Consider the following 27,622-nt stretch of genomic DNA (forward strand, 5'->3'; position numbering starts at 1 on the left):
TATTCCAGTAGAGATGCAGCTGGTCAAACCACTCAGCTTTAAGCAAACCAGGATTTATTTAAACATTATGGATGAAACACAAACTAAAGAAAACAGAATTTAGAAGAACTTATTTGATAACCCAACTGACCATATCACAACTTAACAAAGGAGCTGTTCCAATTCCTGCAACATCCCATAGACACACACGTCTTGGCAAAAGGTAAATTCAAACACAGGTTCTTTCAGGCAGGAGTGGTTTCAGATAGAAAGTTCAGGCAAGAAACATCTGTTAAAGCCTGGAACTTCATTTCACTGTAGCTGCTTCTCTCAGTCCCAAGCAATTTTCTGATTGCCTGCTAAAACTAAATCAAACTGGGAAAAAAAAACCTGAATGGGACAACTGTCCACTCCCTTGCCATTGTTTTGAAGTAGCAATTTCCAGACAAATTGACACCCCTGCCTTTACAACCCCTCTTGAAATATAACAAGGACAACATAACTTCACTAGAGGGGTAGCATCGCCACACAACCAAACATCCACAACACAGGATCTGTCCATGACCGACACTGTGAAGCTGCATAGCCAAGACATGATAATAGCATATGTATTTGATTCAGTTATGCTGTATGTCTGCGAAAGCATTATTCAACATTATATGCCGAAAGATAGTGTACTGATGTGCATCCTTGCACATACTTGTCAGAGCAGGTTTCTTGCTATTCAGAGGTCTGAAGGGGATGCTGTCTTATTGCATATATCTCAGAAAAGCACAAAACCATTAGACAGCAAGATGGCATGATAACATGTGATGCTGTAGTATAAGAGATGTCCATTTCTTCGATTAGTAGTTATCATTTAGTCACTTTGGCAGCAGTCAGTCAGTCTAGGAGTCAGACGAAAGAGAGGACTGCAGATGCTGGCGATTAGAGTCAAGAGTGTGGTGCTGGAAAAGCACAGCAGGTCAGGCAGCATCCGAGGAGCAGGAGAATCAATGTTTCAGGCAAAAGCGCTTCATCAGGAAACAGTCGAGCAGTCAGTCAGTTAACTATTTGCTAACTAAATAGTAATTGAAGTATACAAGTCAGACTGTATATGCAAGTCAAAGAGTTCATATTAATGAGCATTGTTTTTTATTTTGTCAATGATCTCCCAGATATCTGACTCAATACAAAAACAAGCGCTCAATGGTCCATGTTTTATCGGCTAACTCACAGAAACCTACAAGCACCAAAGCTGCTGTGTAAGGACTGGGAGGATCATTCCATGCCTGTGAGCCTGTGATACAGGAAATGCTGAAGACTATTATAGCCCATTACAGCCTGTTATACAGGAGCTCATTCATCTCCTGAAATCTTCTCAACACGTGTCCAGGCTGCTCCAGTCATTTTTACACTGGGTCAACACACAAGCCTTAACAGTTCCTTAAATTGTCAAAGTGCAGTTTCTCCATTTGTTTCTACTTCCTCATCTGACTGGCAGCAACACACCAACTTTTCCTCACTAGGAATACATTGAGGCAACAGCACAGAAGGGCAGCATTCAGTCCACGAAAGACTGGGACAGCGGTCACTCCCCAAGGCAGCAGCTGAACAGTTGCGTGGTAAGTAACATACTGATGGGAATTCTCTCCCACGACTAACATCATCCCTTGTGGATAACGTGCCTTTAAACAAAATTTCCAAAGATTGATGCCTTCAAACAATTGTATGAGACTCAAGTCTGTGTTTGAACAGAACATTGTTATAGCTCAAGGGATGATGAAACAGCAGAGAAGTGAGGTTTACTCCATAACGCATGCTGATGCAGAAACATTGTTTACTAAGAACATGCTGTACAATAGTAGGGAGAGAGACAGAGAGCACAATACTGTCGGAGGGTCAGCACTGAGGGAGTGGACACTGTCGGAGGGTCTGTGCTGAGGGAGTGGACACTGTCAGAGGGTCAGTGCTGAGGGAGTGCCGCACTGTCGGAGGGTCAGTGCTGAGGGAGCGCCGCACTGTCGGAGGGTCAGCACTGAGGGAGTGGACACTGTCGGTAGGTCAGCACTGAGGGAGTGGACACTGTCAGAGGGTCAGTGCTGAGGGAGTGCCGCACTGTCAGAGGGTCAGTGCTGAGGGAGTGGACACTGTTGGAGGGTCAGTGCTGAGGGAGTGCCGCACTGTCGGAGGGTCAGTGCAGAGGGAGCGCCGCACTGTCGGAGGGTCAGCACTGAGGGAGTGCCGCACTGTCGGAGGGTCAGCACTGAGGGAGTGGACACTGTCGGAGGGTCAGTGCTGAGGGAGTGTCGCACTGTCAGAGGGTCAGTGCAGAGGGAGCGCCGCACTGTCGGAGGGTCAGCACTGAGGGAGTGCCGCACTGTCAGAGGGTCAGTGCAGAGGGAGTGCCGCACTGTTGGAGGGTCAGTGCTGAGGGAGTGGGCACTGTCGGAGGGTCAGTGCTGAGGGAGTGGACACTGTCAGAGGGTCAGTGCTGAGGGAGTGCCGCACTGTCGGAGGGTCAGTGCTGAGGGAGTGGACACTGTCGGAGGGTCAGTGCTGAGGGAGTGAGCACTGTCGGAGGGTCAGTGCAGAGGGAGCACCGCACTGTCGGAGGGTCAGCACTGAGGGAGTGCCGCACTGTTGGTGGGTCAATGCTGAGGGAGCGCCGCACTGTCGGAGGGTCAGTGCTGAGGGAGCGCCGCACTGTCGGAGGGCCTGTGCTGAGGGAGCGCCGCACTGTCGGAGGGTCAGTGCTGAGGGAGCGCCGCACTGTCGGAGGGTCAGTGCTGAGGGAGCGCCGCACTGTCGGAGGGTCAGTGCTGAGGGAGCGCTGCACTGTTGGAGGGTCAGTGCTGAGGGAGCGCCACACTGTCAGAATGTCTGTGCTGAGGGAGAGCCGCACTGTCGGAGGGTCAGTGCTGAGGGAGCTTCATTAATTTACTCACCGAGTATGGACCAGCATTCGTTTCCCAACCCGATACGCCAAGGAGATGATTGTTAGCTTCTGATTGTGATTCTTGAACCACTGCAGTGCAGTCCATGTGATGTCGGTTGATACACAATGCCCTTAAGGAGGGAATTCCTGGAGTTTGACCCAGCTATAGCAAAGGAACGGTGATATATTTCCTAGTTAGTACGGTGGGTAGATCAGAGGGGACCTTGTTCCCATGTATTTGCTGTCCCTGTCCTTCCAGATGGTCGAAGGTTGGAAGGTGCTGCCTGAGGATCTTTGGTGAATTTTTGCAGTGCCTTTTGTGGGTAGTAACAGTGCTACTGCTGAGTATCGGTAGTGGAGGGAGTGAATGTTTATGGGTGTGATGCCAATCAAACAGACTGCTTTTTCCTGGATAGCGTTGAACTTCAAGTGCTATTGGAGTGCAGCTCTGTCGGTCGGTCAGTGCTGAGCAAGGTCTATCTGTTCAGTGATGCGATCATTTGGAAAATGACTCATTCTGCTCCCTCAGCTAGATGTGAAATGTTCCACGGTACCCTCTTTGTCGAGAAGCAAATCATGAACCAAGCCCTAACTAACTGCAGGTCATGGAAGACCGTGCAGAGTATTGCATTGTTCGTCATGGTATCTTTCTGTGTGTAAATTGACTGCCAAACTTCTCCCAATTAAAAACCATTCCATGCAAGCGCAGCACTAGTGATATTGTGCGGCATCAATGGGCACTTGGCGAATGCAAGTCCTGGATTGTTTCACTTTCTTGAAGCCTTCTATCACTCTGCAGAGTCCCTACCATCCCAGGGAATGCAAGTAATCTGTGAGCACTTTGTCTGAAGCCAATCTGATCTCCCAAGAGCTGATGGTCAAGATGTGAGTTCTCATTAACTCCTTTCCCTTTCAGAGCCTGAGAGGAAGAAGCCAATGAAATAACTGTGAGCAGACGATGTTCCAGAAGTCTTACTTCCTGCTCTCACTTCTCCAAGGTAATGGCATTGTCAGCTAAGACAGGTTGATGGTTCGAAGTCTTTTTAAAAGATCGTTGCTACTGGAAACCAATTCAGCAGTGAGCCAGAGAAAATTATACCAAGTCCCATTTAACCATCAGACTATGCTCACTGGTATGCACTGGCTCTTGTCTATTAAACATTGCATTATGAATTCATTACCTTGTCTTCAAAACCCAAACTCATCTCTGGAACCTCCTCCTGCCCCTACACCCCTCCCTATCTCTGTCACCCCCTGCAGCCCCTACACCCCTCCCTATTTCTGCCACATCCTTCAATCCCTACACACCCTCTCTCTGTAACCTCCCCCAATCCCTATGCCCCCTCCCTATCTCTGTAACCCCCTCCAGACCCTACACCCCTCCTTATCTCTGTAACCTTCTCCAGCTCCCACACCACTCCCTATCTCTGTGGCCTCCACAGCCACTACAACCCTCCCCGTCTCTGCCACCTCCTCCAATCCTTGCACCCCCTCCCTATCTCTGTAACCCCCTCCAATCCCTGTACCCCCTCCCTATCTCTGTAACCTCTTCCAATCCCTGCACCCCCTCCCTATCTCTGTAACCTCCTCCAATCCCTGTACCCCCTCCCTACCTCTGTAACCTCCTCCAATCCCTGTACCCCCTCCCTATCTCTGTAACCCCCTCCAATCCCTGTACCCCCTCCCTATCTCTGTAACCCCCTCCAATCCCTGTACCCCTCCCTATCTCTGTAACCCCCTCCAATCCCTGTACCCTCTCCCTATCTCTGTAACCTCCTCCAATCCCTGTACCCCCTCCCTATCTCTGTAACCTCTTCCAATCCCTGTACCCCCTCCCTATCTCTGTAACCCCCTCCAATCCCTGTACCCCCTCCCTATCTCTGTAACCCTCTCCAATCCCTGTACCCCCTCCCTATCTCTGTAACCCCCTCCAATCCCTACATCCATCCCTATCTCTGTAACCTCCTCCAATCCCTGTACCCCCTCCCTATCTCTGTAACCTCCAATCCCTGTACCCCCTCCCTATCTCTGTAACCTCATCCAATCCCTGTACCCCCTCCCTATCTCTGTAACCCCCTTCAATCCCTGTACCCCCTCCCTATCTCTGTAACCCCCTCCAATCCCTGTACCCCCTCCCTATCTCTGTAACCCCCTCCAATCCCTGTACCCCCTCCCTATCTCTGTAACCCTCTCCAATCCCTGTACCCCCTCCAATCCCTGTACCCCCTCCCTATCTCTGTAACCCCCTCCAATCCCTGCATCCATCCCTATCTCTGTAACCTCCTCCAATCCCTGTACCCCCTCCCTATCTCTGTAACCTCTTCCAATCCCTGCAACCCCTCCCTATCTCTGTAATCTCCTCCAATCCCTGTACCCCCTCCCTATCTCTGTAACCTCCTCCAATCTCTGTACCCCCTCCCTATCTCTGTAACCCCCTCCAATCCCTGTACCCCCTCCCTATCTCTGTAACCCTCTCCAATCCCTGTACCCCCTCCCTATCTCTGTAACCCCCTCCAATCCCTGTACCCCCTCCCTATCTCTGTAACCCCCTCCAATCCCTGCATCCATCCCTATCTCTGTAACCTTCTCCAATCCCTGTACCCCCTCCCTATCTCTGTAACCTCTTCCAATCCCTGTACCCCCTCCCTATCTCTGTAACTTCCTCCAATCCCAGCCTCTCAATCATCCCTGATTCTTATCCCTCAGCCATAGGGTCCGTCTCTGGCCGCCTGATAGCCCTGACCTCTAGGATTCCCTCCCTAAACTTTAGGGACAGATGTCACATCTGAAGGGATACGTTCCCATGACCATATTGTTGCATCCTTTAGAAGACTCAGAGAGTTCAGGTTGTGCACCCCTGATTCACTTCCATGAAAGAGAAAACTACAGAAGGAACCATTTCAGTACTGACAAACCATCAGTCCTCAGCAAAGGAATCACCTTCATTCCACTACACCCCATGTCAACGAATTCCATGGTACTCACCTCTTTTTTCTCTGCCTCCATGCCTACCTTTTCGATCGTGACTCCAACCCACTCTCTGAAGACCCCTTCTCCCGCCTCCAACAAACTCCATCTTCTTTGACACCCTGTACTGGGATCTCACCCTCCCTCAGCCTCTGCATCTTCAACTGCCATTGTGAAATCAACCTCTCCACCCATTCCGACCTCCTGACTGTCCACTCCCTCTGCTCCAACCCCAACCTCACCATCAAACCAGCGGACAACGGTGGTCGTACGGCGCACTGACCTCTACATTGCTGAGGCCAGATATCAACTCACTGAAACCTCCTCCTACTGCCCCCTTGACCATGAGCCCACCTGTCATCACCAAGCCATTGTCTCTGACACCAACCCCCACCTCATCACCTCAGGCAATCTCCTACCCACAACCTCCAACCCCACTGTTCCCCAACCCCACATTGCCTGGTTCTATCTTTTACCCAAAATTCACAAACCTGACTGCCCCAGGACTGGTTGTCTCTGCCTGCTCCTGCCCTACTGAATTCATCTCTGCTTATTTCAACTCTGTCCTGTCCTCCTTGGTCCAGAAACCTCCACGTACATTCGTGACACCACCCACCACCTCTTCCATGACTTTTGATACCCCACATCTTCACCATGGACATCCAGTCCCTCTACATTTGTTCTTCTCATGAGGAAGGCCAACAGCCCTGTTTCTTCCTCTCCTGCTGACCCAAACAGTCTGCCTCCACCGACACTCTCATTAGGTCAGCGGAACTGCTCCTCACCCTCAACAAGTTCTCCTTTGAATCCTCTCAGTTCCTACAAACCAGAAGGGTGGTTATGGGTTCCCGTGTGGGTCCCAGCTCTCCCTGCCTCTTCACAGTGCATATGGAACAGTGCCTCTACCACAGCTACACCATCGCCCATCTTTCCCTCCGCTACGTTGATAACTGTATTGGGTGCTGCCTTGTGCTCTCATGAGGAGCTTGAACAGTTCATCAATATCACCAAAACCTTCCACCCTGACCTCCAATTCTTCTGGACCATCTCTGACACCTCCTACCCCTTCCTGGACCTTTCTGTCTTTGTCTCTGGCAAACTGGAAATCTACTTCAAACCCACGGACTCCCACTGCTACCTTGACTACACTTCCTCCCCATCTCCCTTCCTGTAAAAACATGATCCATTACTCCCAATTACTCCGCTTCCACCATATCTGCTCCCAAGGTGAGCGATTTCACTCCAGGATATCCCAGATGTCCTCCTTCTTCAAGGGTCATAATTTCCCCTCCCCCATGGTCAACAAAGCCCTCAATTGCATCTCCTCCATTTCCTACATCTCCGCTCTTGGTTCCTACACCCTCAACCACATCAAGGATCAAATCCCACTCAACCTCACTAATCTCCAAATCCAGCGCACCATACTCCAGCATTTTCACCACCTACAGTCAGACCCCACGACCAAAAATATATCTCCCTGCCCACCCCTATCTGCGGTCCATAAGGACGTTCCCTCCACGACTCCCTCGTTAGGTCCACGTTCCCCATCAACCCCGTCTCCACACCCGGTACCTTCCCCTGCTGCCAGAAAACTGCACCCACCCCTCCCCTTTCACCTCCGTCCAAGGCCTCCAAAGGACCATTGTAAATTCAGCAGAGATTTACTTGCATAACCTTGAACCTCATTTACTGCATCCATTGCTCTCGACGTAGTCTCCTCTGCTTTGGAGAGACCGAGAGGAAACATCTCTGGTGCGTACGCACCAACCAACCCCCACTTTACTCCCAATTCCTCCGCTTCCACCATTTCAATGGTGGTCAGCCATTTCAATCCCCTTTCCACTCCCCTGATGACATGCCCTTTCTGGGCTTCCTCCACTGCTTAAGCAAGGCCACCCACAAACAGCAGGGGGAAGGACACCTCAACTCCCGCCTTGGGAGCCTGCAACCACATGGCCTCAACATTGAATTCACCAGTTTCCAAATCTCCCCACCCCATCCCAGATCCAACCCTCTGACTCGGCACCACCCTCTTGATCTGACCATCTTCCTTCCCACCTATCTGCTCCACCCTTCCCATCGACCGATCACAATCACCTCCTACCTTTCCCCGCAGCTGCTCCCCCCCCCCCCCGCCATTTAATTATCAGCCACCTTCCCCCTCCTCAGTCCTGATGAAACTTCCTGCACAAAATGTTGACTCTCCTGCTCCTCGGATGCTGCCTGACCTGCTGTGCTTCTCCAGCTCCAAGCTTTATCGACTCTCACTATCACTAGTGTGAACTCTTTGAAAGGTCGCTCCAAATAGAGCCCCTCAGCCCCCTCCCCACCACCACTGGCTCTTTTCCATCACTGCCCTGCAGACTGCTCCCTTGGGCTATTCCTCACACTGCATGTAAATGCCCTGTATTCCTCCTAGATCTGAGGAAGAGTCATACTGAACTCGAAAGGTAGCCCCCCTTTTCGTCTCCACGTATCTTGCTGGAGCTGTGAGTTTCTCTCATGTTCTCGGTGCCTGATGCAGCACTTCTCCCAACAGCATGAGCCGTGGCCATCACTGCTTGGACACATGTCCACATCCTGACTCTTTTAGAATTGGAATTAGAATCCCGACAGTGTGGAAAATGACCCTTCAGCCCAACAAGTCCACACCGCCCCCCTCCGAAGATGATCCCACCCAGATTCATTATCCTGCATTTACCCCTGACTAATGCACGTCACTAACACATCCCTGGGCACTATGGGACAATTTATGGGCCAATCCACCCTAACCTGCACATCCCTGGACACTATGTGACAATTTAGCATGGCCAATCCACCTTAACCTGCACATCCCTGGACACTATGTGACAATTTAGCATGGCCAATCCACCTTAACCTACATATCCCTGAGCACTATGGGAAAATGTTTGGGCCAATCCACCCTAACTTACACATCCCTGGACACTATGGGACAATTTAGCATGGCCAAACCACCCTAACCTACACATCCCTGGGCACTATGGGACAATTTAGCATGGCCAATCCACCCTAACCTACACATCCCTGAGCACTATGGAAAATGTTTGGGCCAATCCACCCTAACCTGCACATCCCTGGACATTATGGGATAATTTAGCACGGCCAATCCACCCTAACCAGCACATCCCTGGGCACTATGGGACAATTTAGCACGGCCAATCCACTCTAACCTGCACATCCCTGGGCACTATGGGACAATTTAGCATGGCCAATCCACCCTAACCTGCACCTCCCTGGGCACTATGGGACAATTTAGCACGGCCAATCCACTCTAACCTGCACATCCCTGGACACTGTGGGACAATTTAGCATGGCCAATCCACTCTAACCTGCACATCCCTGGACACTATGGGACAATTTAGCATGGCCAATCCACTCTAACCTGCACATCCCTGGACACTATGGGACAATATAGCATGGCCAATCCACCCTAACCTGCACCTCCCTGGGCACTATGGGACAATTTAGCATGGCCAATCCACTCTAACCTGCACATCCCTGGACACTGTGGGACAATTTAGCATGGCCAATCACTCTAACCTGCACATCCCTGGACACTATGGGACAATTTAGCATGGCCAATCCACTCTAACCTGCACATCCCTGGGCACTATGGAACAATATAGCATGGCCAATCCACCCTAACCTGCACCTCCCTGGGCACTATGGGACAATTTAGCATGGCCAATCCACCCTAACCTGCACACCCCGGGCACTATGGGACAATTTTAGCATGGCCAATCCACCCTAACCTGCACATCCCTGGGCACTATGGGATGCAGGCTCGAAGGGCAGAATGGCCTACTCCTGCACCTATTGTCTATTATCCCCTGGTATTATGGGACAATTTAGTACGGCCAATCCACTCTAACTTGCATATCCCTGGACACTATGGGACAATTTAGCATGGCCAATCCACCCTAACCTGCACATCCCTGGACACTATGGGACAATTTAGCATGGCCAATCCACACAAACCTGCACCTCCCTGGACACTATGGGACAATTTAGCATGGCCAATCCACCCTAACCTGCACCTCCCTGGGCACTATGGGACAATTTAGCACGGCCAATCCACTCTAACCTGCACATCCCTGGACACTGTGGGACAATTTAGCATGGCCAATCCACTCGAACCTGCACATCCCTGGACACTATGGGACAATTTAGCATGGCCAATCCACTCTAACCTGCACATCCCTGGGCACTATGGGACAATATAGCATGGCCAATCCACCCTAACCTGCACATCCCTGGGCACCATGGGACAATTTAGCATGGCCAATCCACCCTAACCTACACACCCCTGGGCACTATGGGACAATTTAGCATGGCCAATCCACCCTAACCTGCACACCCCTGGACACTATGGGACAATTTAGCATGGCCAATCCACCCTAACCTGTACATCCCTGGACACTATGGGACAATTTAGCACGGCCAATCCACCCTAACCTGCACATCCCTGGACACTATGGGACAATTTAGCATGGCCAATCCACCCTAACCTGCACATCCCTGGGCACCATGGGACAATTTAGTATGGCCAATCCACCCTAACCTGCACATCCCTGGGCACCATGGGACAATTTAGCATGGCCAATCCACCCTAACCTGCACATCCCTGGGCACCATGGGACAATTTAGCATGGCCAATCCACCCTAACCTGCACATCCCTGGGCACCATGGGACAATTTAGCATGGCCAATCCACCCTAACCTGCACATCACTGGACACTATGGGACAATTTTAGCATGGCCAATCCACCCTAACCTACACATCCCTGGAACTATGGGACAATTTAGCATGGCCAATCCACCCTAACCTGCACATCCCTGGGCACCATGGGACAATTTAGCATGGCCAATCCACCCTAACCTACACATCACTGGACACTATGGGACAATTTAGCATGGCCAATCCACCCTAACCTGCACATCCCTGGGCACCATGGGACAATTTAGCATGGCCAATCCACTCTAACCTGCACATCGCTGGGCACCATGGGACAATTTAGCATGGCCAATCCACCCTAACCTGCACATCCCTGGGCACCATGGGACAATTTAGCATGGCCAATCCACCCTAACCTACACATGTTTGGATTGTGGGACGAAACCGGAGCACCTGAAGGACACCCACCCAGACATGGGGAAAATGTGCATACTCCACACAGACAGTTGCCTAAGGCTGGGATTGAACCCGGATTCTTGGCACTGAGCCACCGTGCCTCCCCATTTTATTTGCTGAAGGGTTCCTCTTGCCATTTTTAGTTAGATTTGTTCACCACTGCCTCACAGTGACAGCCTCGTGTCATGTTCTCCCCACATAATCCAAACCTTTCAGTATCTCAACAATCTCAAGGAGGTCACCCTTCAGCCTTGTGTTCTCTTGCTTAAAAAAGCATGAAGTCCCCCAGGGCCTGAGGAGATCAATGCCAGAATGCTGAGGGAGGTGAGGGAGAAAATCATATCAACTATTCAAGATGTCCTGCCTCACATTGATCACATTGGACTGCATATACAAATGATTTGTCCATTCCACAAGTTAACTAATGTCTTCCTGTTGTTGTGCCAACTTCCAGCCACTAAAGTTGGTGTTCTCCCCAAGTTTAGAAATTATGGTCTTGCTCCAAATTGCTCATGCAATCTGTCAGCAGGCCACCTTTGCCTCTCCTGTTGAATTCAGCACATTTGTAGAAGGACACATTCTAATGTCGGTTCCTATTCAATTTTAATAAAAAGGCAGTGAGACCATCTGTGAAAGTTGTGCACCCAACACTGATGGTCCTCCTGCATGTGCAGAACACAGGCTAGAGGCTTTTTGCTTGACTGTTTCATAGTGTCTGCTGGAGGAGGGTCAGTGCTGAACTTGGGGATGATAGGATAGTGAAGGCAGCATTTGGTATGCTTTCCTTTATTGGTCAGAGTATTGAGTACAGGAGCTGGGAGGTCATGTTGCGGCTGTACAGGACATTGGTTGGGCCACTGTTGGAATATTGTGTGCAATTCTGGTCTCCTTCCTATCGGAAAGATGTTGTGAAACTTGAAAGGGTTCAGAAAAGATTTACAAGGATGTTGCCAGGGTTGGAGGATTTAAGCTACAGGGAGAGGCTGAGCAGGCTGGGGCTGTTTTCCCTGGAGCATCGGAGGCTGAGAGGTGATCTTATAGAGGTTTACAAAATTATGAGGGGCATGGATAGGATAAATAGATAAAGTCTTTTCCCTGGGGCGGGGGAGTCCAGAACTAGAGGGCATAGGTTTAGGGTGAGAGGGGAAAGATATAAAAGAGAACTAAGGGGCAACTTTTTCACGCAGAGGGTGGTACGTGTATGGAATGAGCTGCCAGAGGATGTGGTGGAGGCTGGTACAATTACAACATTTAAGAGGCATTTGGATGGGCATATGAATAGGAAGGGTTTGGAGGGATATGGGCCGGATGCTGGCAGGTGGAACTAGATTGGGTTGGGATATCTGGTCGGCATCGACGGGTTGGACCTAATGGTCTGTTTCGGTGCTGTACATCTCTATGACTCTCTGAGTTGGCCTCCAATGTTGCATTGGAATCAGCAATACAGCAATGTGGAGTCTGGATCAGAGATGATTCCTGAGACAATGAGGATCCAAAGAGATCCCTTTTCCAGTGAGGGTACATAGCTATCACTTTGACACTGAGCATCCGAAAAGATCACTCAGGCAATGAGGATCGAGGAAATTCCTTTACAATTAGATTTGGAATCTCTGTTAATACTGTTGCTAAATAGTGTTATTTCTCTGCCCAGCTGGACTGGCACAAGAATGGAAAGCCAATACTCCACGAGAGGTGAAAGCACAGGAAGGTTCCTGTGCACAGATTCCATGCCGCTATAATTACCCTTCACATCTGGCAAACCAATCGCGAGTCGGAATTTGGTTTAGTAATGAGGATCAGAGAACACTGCCAACTGTTTTTCACTCCAAGGATCACAGTCGTGAGTTGGCACGGTTCCGCCATCGGACCCAGCTGTCTGGAGACCTGAAAGACGGAGACTGTTCCCTGATTATGAGCAACATCACACGGGAAGATGCAGGACCCTATTATTTCAGAGTAGAATTTGACAATGCGAACAGTTACAGCTACCTTCCTGTCACCCAGCTTCACGTTTCTGGTAAGAACTGTGTTATAATGGCACAACTATTCACATCCAGCACTCAAGTGGAATTAACACAAACTGCAACATTTACTGATGAACACAGAGTTTATTATGACACAGTGACTGATTCTCAATAACTTGGTGATAGCTTCCAGTTCAGTCACAGAGCAACCTCTTACGCTGACTTCAATGTCAGTGATTAAATATGTTGACTGTGCCCATCGGTGTTGTCAGGTTGTCCATTCCCAAACATCTCCCTAATCCTGTTTAAAGATCTTGCACAGTCAAAGGAAAGACTGACATACTTAAAGCGTTTTTAAGCTCAGAGTGTTCCCAGAGATGTCAAGCTGATGAACCTTGCAGAATGGTCACCATTTAGAAGCGAGTCTGTGCAGCAGGTTCCCGCAAGCAGACCCCTGAAGAATAAAAAAATTGTCCTGACAGTGTGACCAGACCCGAAACTTTAACCTTGCTTTCTTCCCACAGGTAACGCCAGAACTTTGATTTTCTCCAGCATATTTTTATTCCTCTGATGAGAAAGAAAAATCTGCTCATGTTCTATGTGCTGGCTTAGAAATACATTCAAATTGTCTCTATGCTGTCTTGTTCAGGATTTAGTTTATTTTTTAAAGTGACTTCTGAATAAGAGCTAGTTTTGCCCAAGTAGGGATTTCATATTCAACCCGACTTCAATGTAATCCAGAAGTAGCTCAGAAACACAAATTCCACACTAATCAGAAATTGTTCCCTGATCATTATAATTTCTCAGTTCTGATATTGTCCTTGTAAACATGCTTTCCTATGTAGGTCTGTGATTTATATTTGAGCTGTTGCTTCACATTATATTCATCTAAAGGGTCCATTCTCTGTGTGTTAGATTTCAAAGATAAACCCATGATATTCCCTGTGGAAATTATCGCGGGGAAGCGTGTGAACCTAAGGTGCACCTTCAACACAACGTGCGATGGAACAGCTCCTACCTTAACCTGGGACACTCCCACTGCCGTACCTGGATCAGTGTCAAACACTGTAACTCAGAATGGTGTCACTCTGACCTATACTACTGTTCTGAGCCTGATCCCATCACCCAGACACCAGGGACAAACTCTCACCTGCAGAGTGAGTTATCCGACTGTTTCATCAGAGCAGCCCTTCGTACTGACAGTGCAATGTAAGTATGGACATCCTTCATTATTTATGTTGTGCACAGCAGGATCTCACAGTGGTGAGGGCAGGATTTTTTTTTATTCTTTAAATTGTCTAGAGAGAAATAGCCATTCAATATTGCTCTGGGAACATCGATAAGTAGAGCAGACAGAATCACATTTTCATATCTTGGACGAAATATATCATTATCGTCAGTACGGCACGTCTTCAGCACTGACCCTCCGACAGTGCAGTGCTCCCTCAGCACTGGCCCTCCGACAGTGCCCACTCCCTCAGCACTGACCCTCTGACAGTGCCCACTCCCTCAGCACTGACCCTCCGACAGTGCCCACTCCCTCAGCACTGACCCTCCGACAGTGCGGTGCTCCCTCAGTACTGACCCTCCGACAGTGCGGTGCTCCCTCAGCACTGGCCCTCCGACAGTGCGGCGTTCCCTCAGCACTGACCCTCCGACAGTGCGGTGCTCCCTCAGTACTGACCCTCCGACAGTGCAGCACTCCCTCAGCACTGACCCTCCGACAGTGCAGCACCCCCTCAGCACTGACCCTCTGACAGTGCAGCACACCCTCAGCACTGACCCTCCGACAGTGCGGCACTCCCTCAGCACTGACCCTCCGACAGTGCAGCACTACGTCAGCACTGACCCTCAGACAGCACTGACCCTCCGACAGTGCGGTGCTCCCTCAGCACTGACCCTCCGACAGTGCAGCACTACGTCAGCACTGACCCTCCGACAGTGCGGTGCTCCCTCAGCACTGACCCTCTGACAGTGCGGCGCTCCCTCAGCACTGACCCTCTGACAGCGCGGCACTCCCTCAGCCCTGACCCTCCGACAGTGCGGCACTCCCTCAGCACTGACCCTCCGACAGTGCGGCACTACCTCAGCACTGACCCTCCAACATTGCCCACTCCCTCAGCACTGACCCTCCGACAGTGCGGCACTACCTCAGCACTGACCCTCCAACATTGCCCACTCTCTCAGCACTGACCCTCCGACAGTGCGGCGCTCCCTCAGCACTGACTCTCCGACAGTGCCGCATTCCCTCAGCGCTGACCCTCCGACAGTGTCCACTCCCTCAGCACTGACCCTCCGACAGTGCGGCACTCCCTCAGTACTGACCCTCCGAGAGTGCTGCACTCCCTTCGTGCTGACCCTTCAACGGTATGCCACTCCGATTCTATTAAAATGAACTGTCGACCTTTGGTTATGTGATCAGTGGTGAATGCATCTTCATTCACATTGCACCTTTCATTATCCCATGGTCTCTCAAAGTGCTTCACAGACAATGTGTGTTAACTGGTCTTAATTTGGTTTTAGACTCACCACGGAATCTCATAATTACTGTCCTTCATGTGATTGAAGATTCATTGATCAATTCAACTGATAGGAATTCTACAATGATAATCTGCTCTGTGGAGAGCTTCCCAGCTTCTAACTTGACATGGAGACATCTTCATGTGATAATGAACAGAACAAGTTCCAACAATGAGCTGTGGTTGAAGCTTCCACATGCTACCTATCGGAAGACTGGAGACTATCAGTGTGTGGCAGAGAATGAACATGGAGCAGTGGAGGGCTCCATAACCATCACAGTGGATCGTGAGTGTACACAGACTTCAACAACTGTTTAACGATCAACAAATTGGCATCTATAAGAATTGTGGGTTTCACAAAGGCACTTTTGCTTGTCAGTAACCGATGTGGGTTTGCCTAATTGAGGAGTCACCAGCAGTTATGTGCCCACACTCAGAAACACGCACTGAAAAAACACACACATTCATGCACACAATTACACACACTCACAAGCACACACTGAAAAAAAACACACATTACAGCATCACAATTTCATTCGGAAGGATACATTGATAATCATGTCCTACCATTCTACAAGCTGTTACAAAATGAATAATTGTATAAAACTGCAGCAAGATCAGCAAAATGACAAATTTGCCTAACTGACGGAGAAAGGTAATTTATCTCAGGTTTCATCATTTACAGAAAATAACTACTTATTGTAATCCACTTAAGTCTAATGGAAACAGAGAAAGTACAGGATTTCTGATGTACAATTTAAACAATATCCTTCAAAAATCCCAAATATGCACACAATCAATTGGGATTACAAAAAAAAGTCATATGCTTTGACAAACATACTATTGATGAGGAAAGAATATTCACAAGGAACTATCTTGTTAGCTTTAAATAAAATTTAATAGACATTTATCGGGTATTGAGTATAAGAGCTGGCAGGTCATGTTCAAATTGTACAAGACATTGGTTCGGCTGCATTTAGAGTACGGTGTACAGTTCTGGTCGCTACTTTACCAAAAGGATGTGTACGCTTTGGAGAGGGTGCAGAGAAGGTTTACGAGGATGTTGCCTAGTATGGGAGGTGCGAGCTATGAAGAGAGGTTGAGTAGGTTAGGTTTGTTTTCATTAGGAAAAAAGGAGATTGAGGGGGGACCTGATTGAGGTTTACAAAATCATGAAGGATATAGACAGGGTGGATATCAGGAGATAAGCTTTTTCCCAGGATGAGGGATTCAATAACGAGAGGTCACACGTTCAAGATGAGAGGTGAAAGGTTTAAGGGGGATACACTCAGCAAGTACTTTACACAGAGGGTGGTAGGCGGCTGGAACATGTTACCAGCAGGGGAAGTAGAGGCAGGCATGGTAGATTCATTTAAGATGCGTCTGGACAGATGCATGAGTAGGTGGGGAGCAGAGGGATACAGATCCTTAGAAATTGGGCGATAGGTTTAAACAGTGGATTTGGATCGGCACAGGCTTGGAGGGCTGAAAGGCCTGTTCCTGGGCTGTAAATTTTCTTTGTTCTTTAATTTTAAGTAAATAGTTGCTACAGGGTAAAAATGGACAGTCAGCAGGGTAGTATGTGTCTGCTGAAAATTGTGGGAATTTAGAGACAGTTGGAACATCTCTGATGACAACATCTGCAGAAAGTGTGTCCAATTGCAGCTCTGTCAGACCTCATGGATAAGTTGGAGTGGCAGTTGGACACACCTAGGAGCATGCAGGAGGTGGAAAGTGTCATAGAGAGGAGCTTTAGAGACATGGCCATACTCAAGCTTCATGCAGATGGATGGGTGACTGCTAGAAGGAACAAGCAGACAGTGCAGGATTCCCCTGTAGCTAACCCACTCTCTAACAAGTATACTACATTGGATACTGTGAGGTGGGGATATTGCCTATCAGGGGATAGTGAAAGCAGTAGCCAGAGCAATGGTACCTCTTTGTTGTTCAGCAGGGAGGGTCAAAGTGCAGGAGAATAGCTGTAATATGGGACTTTATAGTCAGATGTACATCTTGACGGCTGCTAAAGAGACTCCAGGACCGTTTATTGCCTCCCTGGTGTCAGGATTAAGGGTGTGTCTGAGTGGGCATGGGATATTCTCAAAAGGGAAGGTAAGCAGCCAGAGGTTGTGGTATACATTGGTACCTACAACGTAGGCATGAAGCATGACAAATGTCCTGCAAAGGGAAAATCCTGTAAAGCAGCACTTGGGATTACTCCCTGTGCCAGGAGATCAGGAATAGGTAGATGGTACAATTGAATGCGTGACTAAAGAGCTTATGGTGGAGCGAAGGCTTCAGCTTTGTAGAACATTGGATTGTCTTCAAGGGCATGTGGGACCTCAATAATGAGAGCGGGTTGCATCTAAACTGGATGGACACCAATATCCTGGCAGGGAGATTTATTGGTGCCACTCGGGAGGGTTTAAACTAGTGTGGCAGGGGATAGAGACCAGAGCTGTTGGTCAGCACATGAAATGACTTGAGGAGTTAGAGACTAAAGCCAGTAAGGCTAAGGGGAAGAACAGGCCCCTGTTACTGAAGAGAGGTTACTGAATTTGGCAGAGCTGTCTGTCTGAAGTGCATTTGTTTTACTGCAAACAGCATGACAGGTAATTTGGATCAGTATATATAACTATGATGTTGTAGCTATTACAGATACATGACTGGCAACTTAGTATTCCAGGATTGAAGTGGTTCAGTCAAAATATAAGACTGTGTAGAGGAGTGGGGGAATTGCTGATTCAGGAGATAGAATGACTTGGAGGGCTCATCCAGTGATGCCATATGGGTAGAACTCAGGAATAGAAAGGATGCAATCTCTTCATAGAACATAGAAAAGTACAGCACAGAACAGGCCCTTCGGCCTACTATGTTGTGCCGCGGATTAATTCTAAGGTAAAATCAAATAACCTTACCAATGTACCCCTCAACTCACTGCTTTCCATGTGCCTGTCCAGCAGGTACTTAAATATCCAGAATGACCCTGCTTCCACCACCACAGCGAGCAACGCATTCCATGCATGCACAACTCTCTGCGTAAATAACTTACCTCTGACGTCTCTTCTATACCTTCCTCCTAATATCTTAAAACTATGACCCCTCATCCTAGTCAATCCTGCTCTGGGGAAAAGTCTCTGGCTATTGGCTCTATCCATGCCTCTCATTACCTTATATACCTCGATCAGGTCTCCTCTCTTCCTCCTTCTCACCAGAAAGAAAAATCCACGGTCCGGGTATGTGCAGATTGGGTGGATTGGCCATGCTGGGTTGCCTGTGGTGTTCGGGGATGGGTGCGTTGGGTGCAATAGTCAGGGGTAAGTATAGGATAATAGGTGGAAGGAAATGGGCCAGGGTGGGTTATGCTTCGGAGGGCCGGTGTGGATTTGTTGGGCCGAAGGGTCTGTTTCCACACTGTAGGGATTCTATGATTCTGAGTCTCCCAACAGCCAGTGGGTGACAGAGGTACAGTTATATGAACAGATTATGGAAAAATGTAAAAACAGCAGGGTTATGTAGTGGATAATTTTAACTTTTCCTATAATGACTGGGACTCAAGTAGTGGGACTGGCACTCGAGAGGCATAGATGGGGTTAAGGGATGGGGTTGGGTGGTGGATTTGTTCAGTATGTCCAGGGAGGTTTCTTGAAGTAATATGTAAGTAGTCCAGCTAGGGAAGGGGCAATATTAGATCTGGTACTGGGGAATGAGTCTGGCTAGGTATTCGAAGGTTCAGCAAGGGAGCATTTTGGGGTCAAATTTCTGTACGCTATATAAATTCGGGGAAGCTTAACTACAACAATATTAGGCAGGAACTGAAGAAAGTAGAATGTATTGGGAGATGCACACAACATGCTGTCAAACACAGAGTAAGAGACATACTCAAACAAGCAATACATGGAAGCACACTCACACAGAGAGGAACATGTGATACACTGGATGTAGGTTTGCTTGCTGAGCTGCAAGGGTCATTTCCAGACGTTTTGTCACCCTACTAGGTAACATGTTCAGTGGGCCTCAGGTGAAGCACTGCTGATAATTCCTGCTTTCTGTTTCTATGTTTGGGTTTCTTTGGGTTGGTGACGTCATTTTCTGTAGTGATGTCATTTCCTGTGGTGAAGTCACTTCCGGTGACACAGAGAAACGCACAGAGAAAAAGAGGCGCACAAACAGACAATACACAGACATGTACAAAGAAACATGCTCTCAAACAAACACTTGATACATAACACATAGAGAGAAATATGCAGTTACAGAGAAATACGCAATAGACAGACATTCACAGAAACCCTCACCAAATACACACACACACACACACACACACACACACACACTTGCGCTTTCTACTGGCATCTCCAATAATCAAGTTGTTCCTCAGCCTGTCATTGTCCAATTCGACTTGATCAGAGGGACTCACAGGTAAGGTCAGAACGATGAAACGTGCACCTGAGCACCCTTGTAAAACTGCTCAGTCACTGGTTCATTCTTTCAGGTCAAGCTTTCGGTGAATGGAAAGCAGGATTGTTTGGAGCTGGAATCACTTTGAGTGTTGGACTGAGCGCATTCTTCATCTTCAGATGTATGAGAACGTAAGTGCAAGGGTTTTATTAGTCGTTTCTCATCCTGCTGAGATCAAACATCTCTCTTTCAAGAAGAAATTTGTCGTTCAAAACCTCCCAATCCAAGTCATTGGGAATTAAATAACCATACCCAATATAGGAAAGGTACCAGCCAATCTATGGAGAGCAAGTTTCACAAATATCAACATGACATCAGTCGGATAACCTGTTGTTAGTCATGTTGGGATTTGAAAGTTTCATCAGACAGTAAGGTGCTCGTTCAGTACTGCTACTGACATTATCAGCTGCAAGAGTCCACAGATGTTATGAGATGCTTGCAAGTTCCCTAGGACGGTTACTTTTAATTTGGGACGTGCCACGTGCTGGGGCCACCATTATTTACAGTATATATTAATGATTTGATGAGAAAAGAGAATGTACATTGGCGATGTTTTCAGACGAACTCAAAAGTAGGTGGAAAAGCAAGCGGTGAAAATGACACTAAGCGTGGGATACAGACAAGTTAAGATAGTGGGCAAAATCATGGCAGATGGAACATAAGGTAGGGAGATGTGAGACTGTGCACTTCAGCAGGAAAAACTGAGGAAGTGAAAATGTTTTTTTAATGGAGAAAAGCTGCAGAAAACACAGAGGGATTGGGAGTCCTTGTTCATGAATCGAAGGAACGATCTAATGGCAGGGAAGGTTCACATGTCGGATACAGGGTATGGAGGGACTGTCTTATGAGAGGTTGGGTAAGTTGGAACTGTATTTGCTGGAATATAGACAAATAAGAGGAGACCTTATTGAAACATTCAAGATTCTTAAGACACCTGACAGGGTAGATGCAGAAAGATTTTTGCCCCTTGTGGGACCAGAGGGACATAACCTCAAAGTAAGGTGTCATACAATTACAACAGATATGAGGAGGAATTTCCTCCCTCAGAGAGGAGTAAATCTGTGGAATTCTTTACTGCAGAAGGTAATTGAGGCTTGGTCATTAAGCATATTCAAGGCTGAGGTAGACAGGTTTTTTCCTGATGAAGGGCTTTTGCCCGAAATGTCGATTTCGCTGCTCGTTGGATGCTGCCTGAACTGCTGTGCTCTTCCAGCACCACTAATCCAGTATTTGGTTTTCAGCATCTGCAGTCAGGTTTTTAAGTAAGGGGAATCAAAGGTTATAGGAAAAAAGCAGGAAAGTGGATTATCAGATCAGCCAAGAAGGGTGGAGTAGACTCAATGGGCTGAATGGCCTAATTCTGTCCCTGCATCTAATGGCCTTATATGCAACTCTTCCAATCACTGGTTACTGGCTTCAAACAGGATCCCATTTCCTTGTGAAAAAAATGGGTCAGAAAATTGGGATAACCTGTCAAAGGTCATGAAACCAAATGCGGCGCTCATAAATAAACAGCATGTTAATATGTTGACACTGTGACTCTGCTGTCACAAATACTGTCAGAGGTTCAAATAAGAAATCGTGCAGTGAGAATGAGAGCTTTCTGACTCGATTTATTCCTGGCCATGATCATGAAAGTAATACGTCACATTCTCTTTGTCTCGCTCTTTTCTTCCTCCTTTGCTGTCTCACTCACTCTTTCTTCCTTCATTGGCGCTCAACCTCTTACCCTTGTCCTCTTGAGAACTGTCCTGTTCCTTAGTGATTTAAAGAGTGCAGAGTAACGTCTGCTCCTGCAGAAGTTCCCTCTTCACCCACTGGAGGGAACAGTGAATGACAACTTAATGTCAGTGACTGGTCAGCCTTACACTGCAATATCATCACAGAAACAGCACACAAAGGTTAATGGTTTACTAACAATGAAAGATAAAGGTCCGGCATTCCAGAAAAAGGGTTTTTACACTTGCTGATTCAACCCAGTGTGAAACATCAATTGTTTCCAATTAAATTACAGAGCAAGAAACACAGGAAGAGACCATTCAGCCCAAACCAAGCATGTGGGCAGAGATATCCAAGAAGAACAGCGGGACAAGTCCAAGGTAAGTAATGTCGTTACTGGAATTCACTTCCATGACTAATGGGAAGGGACAGAGAAAAAAATTTATTTGCATGGTGTCAATAATTCAGTATCGATAATCAACCCCCATTCAGTATCGATAATCAAACCCCATTCAGTATTGATAACCAAACCCCACACTGCTCAGTATCGATAATCAAACCCCATTCAGTATTGATAACCAAACCCCATTCAGTATCGATAATCAAACCCCATTCAATATTGATAATCAACCCCATTCAGTATCGATAAACAAACCCCATTCAGTATTGATAACCAAACCCCATTCAGTATTGATAACCAAACCCCATTCAGTATTGATAACCAAACACTATTCAGTATCGATAATCAAACCCCATTCAGTATTGATAACCAAACCCCATTCAGTATTGATAACCAAACACTATTCAGTATCGATAAACAAACCCCATTCAGTATTGATAACCAAACCCAATTCAGTATTAATAATCAAACCCCATTCAGTATAGATAATCAAACCCCATTCAGTATCGATAATCAAACCCCATTCAGTATCGATAATCAAGCTCCATTCAGTATTGATAACCAAACCCCACACCATTCAGTATTGATAGTCAATCCGCATTCAGTATCGATAGTCAATCCCCATTCAGTATTGACAATCAAACCGCATTCAGTATTGATAACCAAACCCCATTCACTATTGATAATCAAACCCCATTCAGTATCAATAACCAAACCCCATTCAGTATTGATAATCAAACCCCATTCAGTATTGATAATCAAACCCCATTCAGTATTGATAACCAAACCCTATTCAGTATCGATAATCAAACCCCATTCAGTATTGATAACCAAACCCCATTCAGTATCGATAATCAAACCCAATTCAGTATTAATAATCAAACCCCATTCAGTATTGATAATCAAACCCCATTCAGTATCGATAATCAAACCCCATTCAGTATCGATAATCAAAATCCATTCAGTATTGATAACCAAACCCCACACCATTCAGTATTGATAGTCAATCCGCATTCAGTATCGATACTCAATCCCCATTCAGTATTGACAATCAAACCGCATTCAGTATTGATAACCAAACCCCATTCACTATTGATAATCAAACCCCATTCAGTATCAATAACCAAACCCCATTCAGTATTGATAATCAAACCCTATTCAGTATCAATAATCAAACCCCATTCAGTATCGATAATCAAACCCCATTCAGTATCGATAATCAAACCCCATTCAGTATTGATAATCAAACCCCATTCAGTATCGATAATCAAACCCCATTCAGTATTAATAATCAAACCCCATTCAGTATTGATAATCAAACCCCATTCAGTATCGATAATCAAAATCCATTCAATATTGATAACCAAACCCCACACCATTCAGTATTGATAGTCAATCCGCATTCAGTATCGATACTCAATCCCCATTCAGTATTGACAATCAAACCGCATTCAGTATTGATAACCAAACCCCATTCACTATTGATAATCAAACCCCATTCAGTATCAATAACCAAACCCCATTTAGTATTGATAATCAAACCCCATTCAGTATCGATAATCAAACCCCATTCAGTATCGATAATCAAACCCCATTCAGTATCGATAATCAAACCCCATTTAATATTGATAATCAAACCCCATTCAGTATCGATAATCAAACCCCATTCAGTATTGATAACCAAACCCCATTCAGTATCAATAATCAAACCCCATTCAGTGTTGATAATTAAACCCCATTCAGTATTGATAACCAAACCCCATTCAGTATCGATAACCAAACCTTATTCAGTACTGATAATCAAACCCCATTCAGTATTGATAACCAAACCCCATTCAGTATCGTTAATCAAACCCAATTCAGTATTAATAATCAAACCCCATTCAGTATTGATAATCAAACCCCATTCAGTATCGATAAACAAACCCCATTCAGTATTGATAATCAAACCCCATTCAGTATCGATAAACAAACCCCATTCAGTATTGATAATCAAACCCCATTCAGTATCGATAAACAAACCCCATTCAGTATTGATAATCAAACCCCATTCAGTATCGATAATCAAACCCCATTCAATATTGATAATTAAACCCCATTCAGTATCGATAATCAAACTCCATTCAGTATTGATAACCAAACCCCACACCGTTCAGTATTGACAGTCAATTCGCATTCAGTATTGATAGTCAATCCCCATTCAGTATTGACAATAAAACCGCATTCAGTATTGATAACCAAACCCCATTCACTATTGATAATCAAACCCCATTCAGTATCAATAACCAAACCCCATTCAGTATCGATAATCAAACCCCATTCAGTGTCGATAATCAAACCCCATTCAGTATCGATAATCAAACCCCATTTAATATTGATAATCAAACCCCATTCAGTTTCGATAATCAAACCCCATTCAGTATTGATAACCAAACCCCACACCGTTCAGTATCGATAGTCAATCCGCATTCAGTATTGATAATCAAACCCCATTCAGTATCGATAATCAAACCCCATTCAATATTGATAATTAAACCCCATTCAGTATCGATAATCAAACTCCATTCAGTATTGATAACCAAACCCCACACCGTTCAGTATTGACAGTCAATTCGCATTCAGTATCGATAGTCAATCCCCATTCAGTATTGACAATAAACCCCATTCACTATTGATAATCAACCCCAATTCAGTATCAATAACCAAACCCCATTCAGTATTGATAACCAAACCCTATTCAGTTTCGATAATCAAACCCCATTCAGTATTGATAACCAAACCCCACACCGTTCAGTATCGATAGTCAATCCGCATTCAGTATTGATAATCAAACCCCATTCAGTATCGATAATCAAACCCCATTCAATATTGATAATTAAACCCCATTCAGTATCGATAATCAAACTCCATTCAGTATTGATAACCAAACCCCACACCGTTCAGTATTGACAGTCAATTCGCATTCAGTATCGATAGTCAATCCCCATTCAGTATTGACAATAAACCCCATTCACTATTGATAATCAACCCCAATTCAGTATCAATAACCAAACCCCATTCAGTATTGATAATCAAACCCCATTCAGTATCGATAATCAAACCCCATTCAGTATCGATAATCAAACTCCATTCAGCATTGATAACCAAACCCCACACCGTTCAGTATCGATAGTCAATCCGCATTCAGTATCGATAGTCAATCCCCATTCAGTATTGACAATCAAACCGCATTCAGTATTGATAACCAAACCCCATTCACTATTGATAATCAAACCCCATTCAGTATCAATAACCAAACCCCATTCAGTATTGATAATCAAACCCCATTCAGTATCAATAATCAAACCCCATTCAGTATCGAAAATCAAACCCCATTCAGTATTGATAACCAAACCCCACACCGTTCAGTATCGATAGTCAATCCGCATTCAGTATTGATAATCAAACCCAATTCAGTATTGATAATCAAACCCCATTCAGTATCGATAATCAAACCCCATTCAGTATCGATAACCAAACCCCATTCAGTATCGATAATCAAACCCAATTCAATATCGATAATCAAACACCATCAGTATTGATAATCAAACCCCATTCAATATCGATAATCAAACACCATCAGTATCGATAATCAAACCCCATTCAATATCGATAATCAAACACCATCAGTATCGATAATCAAACCCCATTCAGTATCGAAAATCAAACCCCATTCAGTATTGATAACCAAACCCCACACCGTTCAGTATCGATAGTCAATCCGCATTCAGTATTGATAATCAAACCCAATTCAGTATCGATAATCAAACCCAATTCAATATCGATAATCAAACACCATCAGTATTGATAATCAAACCCCATTCAGTATCGATAATCAAACCCCATTCAGTATCGATAATCAAACACCATTCAGTATTGATAATCAAACCCCATTCAGTATCGATAATCAAACACCATTCAGTATTGATATCCAATCCCCACACTGTTCAGTAACGATAATCAAACCCGACATGTTTCGGTATCCATAATCAAATCCAACATGTTTCAATATTAATAATCAAACCCCATACCATTCATTATCAATAATCAAACCACACACTGTTCAGTCCCGATAATCAAACTCCACACTGTTCAGTATTGATAATTTATGGACGTATTGTGAATATAATTTTAATTGGAATCAATAAAGGTTGAGAGGTGACCTGATAGAAGTTTATAAAATGATTAGAGATATACATATATTGATGGTAGTTGTCTTTTCCTTGAGGGGGAAGAGTAGGGGCACATTTTTAAGGTGAAAGGAAAGAGATTTTAAAAAGACATGAGGTAAACGTTTTACATAGAGGGCTGTTAGTGTGTGGAATGAACATCCTGAGGAAGTACTGGATGTAGGTACAATTATAATGTTTAAAAGACACTTGGATACATGAATAGGAAAGATTTGGAGGGATATGGGCCAGGAGCAGGCAGGTGGGACTAGTTTCGTTTGGGATTATGTTTGGCACTGACTGTTGGATCGCTCTGTCTGTTTTAGATCTGTATGACTCTAGTGCTCTGCTCATTTCTCCTTCTATTGCAGCAGAAAGAAAACAAGGGACAGGAAATAAAATCTAAACTGAATTCATATGTTGAAGAAGATCTGTATGAAAACTGCAAGTATGACCAGGGTCTTGTGTATGGAAATGTATAAACAGAAACAGAACGAGGGATGCATTCTCAAGAGAGAATGAGTGAATGGATTGAGACTCCAATTCAAAACCACAGGATATCTCCTCTTTTTTGGTATTCCCCTTCCCAACGCCAATGGATAGAAACCTCTTTTTATAGCTTTTTTAGTTCCAGTGCAATCCCACGCCAGTAAGCTCTCAGTCACAGGAACTGTCTGGGCAAATCATCACCCTATCAGTTGCTCACGATGGGAAACTACAGATGGTTGTCGACCAGATCATGCATACAAAATTCAAAATACAATGCCTACCAGCAGATGTGATTCTGCGATTGGGGACAGCACTTGCTGACCATCTCAGAGTGTGCCAGACACCAATTAAATAAAAACAAATGAGCTCGTAAACTGCTTCATTTGATTGCCGTAAGTGACACATCTTCGTACACCAGGATATCCTCTCTGCAAAGAAAAAAAATTAACTTGTTGAGCTTCTTTTCTGATATATCTTGAGCCTGATTACCGGGAAACTGAAGACGCCTATAGTTTTATGTTGCTCTGATTGTGACAATGCCTCAGTCTTTAGATTCATGCTGCTAACCAATCCATCCCCTTTCCTCTTGCAGTATAAATTGTTGTGATTATTACATTTCAGATTTATATCATGACTGTAACAGAGGGAGGCAGGGAAATAGACTTTGGATTAGCGGTGCTGGAAGAGCACAGCAGTTCAGGCAGCATCTGAGGAGCAGTAAAATCGACGTTTCGCCCTTCATCAGGAATACAGGCAGAGAGCCTGAAGTGTGGAGAGATAAGCTAGAGGAGGGTGGGGGTGGGGAGAAAGTAGCATAGAGTACAATAGGTGAGTGGGGGAGGGGATGAAG

At 46.0% G+C, this 27,622-nt stretch overlaps 1 protein-coding gene across 1 annotated transcript; it reads left to right on the forward strand.

The window, feature by feature from the left end:
• Positions 1-1,497: 1,497 nt before the first annotated feature.
• Positions 1,498-27,557, forward strand: LOC140458886 (sialic acid-binding Ig-like lectin 13). Its single transcript, XM_072553622.1, has 8 exons — positions 1,498-1,583; positions 3,813-3,894; positions 12,667-13,032; positions 13,895-14,188; positions 15,503-15,784; positions 19,991-20,087; positions 21,971-22,055; positions 26,655-27,557. Exons 2-8 carry the CDS (start codon positions 3,855-3,857, stop codon positions 26,763-26,765), a joined length of 1,275 nt encoding a protein of 424 aa, XP_072409723.1. The 5' UTR covers positions 1,498-1,583; positions 3,813-3,854; the 3' UTR covers positions 26,766-27,557.
• Positions 27,558-27,622: the final 65 nt, after the last annotated feature.

The sequence above is a fragment of the Chiloscyllium punctatum genome, chromosome 34 (genome assembly GCF_047496795.1).
Source record: "Chiloscyllium punctatum isolate Juve2018m chromosome 34, sChiPun1.3, whole genome shotgun sequence".
Classification (NCBI taxonomy): domain Eukaryota; kingdom Metazoa; phylum Chordata; class Chondrichthyes; order Orectolobiformes; family Hemiscylliidae; genus Chiloscyllium; species Chiloscyllium punctatum.

Bases quoted from the DNA above. Each gene is read 5' to 3' on its own strand.
- LOC140458886 (XM_072553622.1), top strand. From the start codon at position 3,855: ATGTTCCAGAAGTCTTACTTCCTGCTCTCACTTCTCCAAG. The intron at 3,895-12,666 runs GTAATGGCATTG...TTCTCTGCCCAG, and splicing joins CCTGCTCTCACTTCTCCAAG to CTGGACTGGCACAAGAATGG. The intron at 22,056-26,654 runs GTAAGTAATGTC...CTTCTATTGCAG, and splicing joins AACAGCGGGACAAGTCCAAG to CAGAAAGAAAACAAGGGACA.